This window comes from Piliocolobus tephrosceles, unplaced genomic scaffold (assembly GCF_002776525.5).
Source record: "Piliocolobus tephrosceles isolate RC106 unplaced genomic scaffold, ASM277652v3 unscaffolded_1155, whole genome shotgun sequence".
Lineage (NCBI taxonomy): Eukaryota > Metazoa > Chordata > Mammalia > Primates > Cercopithecidae > Piliocolobus > Piliocolobus tephrosceles.
Window position 1 is genome coordinate 3,594 of NW_022292699.1, and position 4,050 is coordinate 7,643.

The 4,050-nt window shown below is 41.3% G+C and overlaps 1 protein-coding gene across 1 annotated transcript; it reads left to right on the plus strand.

Annotated features, from left to right (window-relative positions):
* The first annotated feature begins 267 nt into the window (after positions 1 to 267).
* LOC111531009 lies at positions 268 to 994 on the plus strand. The gene is made up of 2 exons (XM_023198247.2): positions 268 to 570; positions 761 to 994. Exons 1-2 carry the CDS (start codon positions 268 to 270, stop codon positions 992 to 994), a joined length of 537 nt encoding a protein of 178 aa, XP_023054015.2.
* The last annotated feature ends 3,056 nt before the right edge of the window (positions 995 to 4,050 follow it).

Here is a 4,050-nt window from a genome sequence, read left to right on the forward strand (position 1 = left end):
AAGCCATGGAATTGTCAGGAGTGGTGCTTTGTGATGTCTTAGCCATGGAATTGTCAGGAGTGGTGCTTTGTGATGTCTTAGCCACCCCAGGGCTACCATTGGCAGAGGAATTTCTTGCCGGCCAATCACAACTGAAGAATGGCATCTCATTGTCCTGAGGAGTATATATAGAGAGAAATCAGGAGGCCTAGGGTAGGCTACTGTTGCTCTAGGGCGTCAGAGATCAGGAAAAGACCAAGAGACGCTCTGAGTTACTGTTGATCTAGCATGGCAGAATCCAGTGAAGAAGAGGAGCGCACTGAACGGCAGCGGTTCCATTGTGCTAAGATAGAAAATGTCCCTCAGGAAATTCAAGAGGCCATACACTACTATTGCTGTAAGATGGAAGAGCTTTCCCAGGAGCCAAGAGGGCCCTCAGGCGTACGTTGCTACACTCTGGATGAGGACTCTGAAGAGGAAGAAGGTAGTTCAGACATGCCTGGACCATCCACGACCAGAGACGAAGAAGGTCCCAGCCTGAAAGAGAGGAAGAGGACTGCTTGTGAAGCTAAAGGTGGTGCAACCGATGAGGTCAGTTATCCCAAATTATGTGATTCTTCCTTCCCATTGATACCTAACCCAAGATTCCTACCTTGTCCTTATCTGGCACAAAATCATTCCTCAACCTGTACTCATCATCACAAAATCTCCCTTCCCACACATTCCCCATCCACTTCTCCAAATTAATGTCTCTTTTTGGCTCACTCTGTTTTTCTTCCAGTTGCAAAAAGTGGCCAAGAAGATAAGAACATTCATTCAGCAGAATTCAGAAAGACGTAAAGCGGGCAAGAAGTCAGATGTGATAATTTTGCATCGGAGGATTAGTAAAAACAGGGATGAAGATAAACCGCATGAGGAGGAAGAGAGCCAGGAGGATTCCACCACCTCTAGTGGCAGCATCACTTCAAGTGATACTGAGAACCCTGTAGAAGACCAAGACCTATCTCATCTCTAGGTTAACCTCTAGAAATGATCTCCTGTGCAGAGAAACGAAATACTGCACCAGGATTCTTGGATGTTGATGATTAAAATTCAACCAAAAGATTTTGAAAAGCTCTGTGTGTCTCTGTGGTGTTTTCTAATAATGGGGAGGGAAGGAAAGAAGGGGAAGAGCATGTGTATGAGGAGGGAGGGAGTTGTGAACCTTCCAGGTTATGAGACAGGCTGGCAGCCACAGTTAGCCAGATATTGGGATTAAGAACTAGATGAGAAATGAGCACTGAAGGCAAATTTCCTGCTTAATACTTTATCCCACAGTGAAAGAGGAAAAGGAATTGGTGTTTCTGTGTATGGGGGAGGGTGGCGGTGAGGGTGTAGATAGAATTGTGATGTGTTGTGGGGTGGTAGTATGCAATAATGAGTTTGATTCCATTTTTGATGTTTGTCTGCCGCCAGATTTTAAGCTTCATCTCATTCCCTTCTCCTACCCCACATCCGGGCAAGCTGATAAAAACAGCTGGAGAGTTCCTGAATTTAAAATGGAAATGAACAGACATGCCTAGCCTCAACTATCGGAATTATTCCCCTGCCTACAATCCCCATACCCATGGCATCAGTTCTTTCCAAATATCCCCTACTGATCATGGACAATCTGACCTAATGAGTAATAAATTAAAATTAAGTCTTTGGTACTTGTAGTCAGCTTGAAAAATGGGACCCTATGGACTGCCTCACCCAGTTAAAATAAGTTAATAATTGACATCTTCCTCAGTTGTTGTTTTAAAAGGCCAAATCTAAATTAAAATAGAATCTTCAGCAATTGAAACCCGTTATATAAGACCTATTTAGAGAATTAGACCTATATAGATGAGTACCCTCACTGCTTATGCATTTAACAGCCAAATTTGGATTGTTCTTAAATCTGGAAAATATAAATGGTGACTCAGTGTATATTACTGTAACATTAATGTCATGGTCCCCCTCATCAGGTCTTCATACCTAATATTATTGAAATTACTGATTGCATCCAATACGTAGCTGGTAAATAATTTGCAGTAATAGCAAAGCATTTGGCTAAATGTTCTGTTCAGTTCCTATTTCAACAGCCTCTCACCGGCAGTGTACTTACTTTCACCTTAAAAGGGACACGATACAACTCTACCAGGGTACTTGGTGGGGTATCTTTCCACTCCTGTCATCTCATATAATCTTCACAGGCAGAATGTTAACTATATCTAGATTTTCTTAGATGCTCAGGTATGACATTACACTGATGACAACCTCTTCTGAGGAGTTTCCTATGACACACTTCTTCAGGACATAAAAATGTTAGCAAAAAAGATCACAAAAAGGAGATCAGCCATTGCCCCCACACGTAGTACATAGCCACACTACATCAGTTAAATTTCTGAAAATTATTTGGTAATCTGAGGGATGCTCTAATTCAATAGTGTCAAGAAAAAGCTTTTAGTCTCAGTACCCACATTTTTAAAACAAGTCTAATATCATTTAGACATTTTTGGATCCCGGAGGTCATATATTCCCTGCATAGAAATTTATTTAAGTTTATTCATTCTTTCACTTGTAAATTGGTCCATCTTGAATGAGGCCACGTGCAACAAAAGGCTCTGGAATTTGTCTAAATTGCCATGCGGCAGGCACTTGTATTAGGCACCCCCAGAGACTTCTTCACTGTAGAGATTTTAGCAACCTCACTTCATGCTTACTGAAGTCTCCAGACCAGCAATGATAGGCATTAGTTGCCCATGGGCTTCTGATACAAGGAACTGCTCTGTTTGGCTTTATACTATATGCCATTAGTATGGCGACTGGTGGCAACCTACTGGGTTTTGACCAGAAATGTAAGCTCTCTTAGGCCCTGAACCTGTGACCCTCCACATCTAGTTGTTCATTATACCTAGGCCATGGAAGTAGCACTCAGTTAATCATGGCTAGTGACACTTCCTCACTACGGGATGGAGCCACACCTGATTTTTCTGTCTATTCCCACCTACAGGAGATGGTAACTCCTCTGTCCTCAGTCCCTCACTAGATTCCACAGTTCTGGAAGAGGACATTGCTCTCTCAGACTCCTTGGATAACCAGGGAGTCCCTTAGAATCAACAGAGTGACTACCAAAGGGTTAGTATTCACTACTACCAATGGCATTACCACCCTCACCCCTGACAGAGCTTGCTTGAGAACTGCTGCTTTTCATATCTTAACCAGGATTTCCATGATAAAGGACAAAACCCAAGTTTCGATCGGCCAAACTTTAAACAGTCATCTTCACACTGGATGTCCTGGCCAATAATTGACCTCATCTGAACATTTTTAGAGACCTTTGAGCTATTGTCAATGGTCTGACTCTTTGGTCTGACCGTCGAGAAAACAATTCTTTATCCAGGGTTGCCCCATTTTGGGTAAAGAACTGTTGAAATATTTTGACTCATAGATACCCCAAATATAAATTAAGATTATACATTTCTCTGTACATATCAAAACCACAATACCATGTTCTTACCAAGGCACTCCTTTGTGTTTGCTGTTCTAGACTTTGGGAGTTCCAGACATCATTGATAGTGACCAAGATACTCATTTCACTTTTTAAAACAAACATTCAGTTCTTGAACAAAGCAAGGGAACTTATACCTTCCTTGTTGATTTTAGGCAGCAGGCCTCATAGAATGTTTTGTAAACTAGTTCAGAATAAAATAGAACATGGCCAATTTCAGTTGTCAGTCAAGCATCAGGGCTGAAGTTTCATACAGCCTTACTCTATTTTTGTTGTTTGACTCATGTAAATAATAATCTTTATTGTACCCTCTTGGTGCATGTGTGGCACCATTAGTCTTGACTTTAAAACCAAATTGTGAGTGTTGGGTATAAATTCCACTTCTTCAGGATGACTACAAGAAACTCATGTACTGCACACAATATGCATTTATGCATATGATGTATTTATGCATTTATCTAATATATGCATTAATGGTCATATGAATATGACACTTTATTGTACCAATGTCTCAGGAAACCAATGTTTTATGGAGTGCCTGATATGTGTCAGACCTG

Excerpts from the sequence above, each read along its gene's own strand:
- LOC111531009 (XM_023198247.2), top strand. The coding sequence starts at position 268 with ATGGCAGAATCCAGTGAAGAAGAGGAGCGCACTGAACGGCAGCGGTTC. Across the intron at positions 571-760 it reads AAGGTGGTGCAACCGATGAG|TTGCAAAAAGTGGCCAAGAA; the intron begins GTCAGTTATCCC and ends TTTTTCTTCCAG.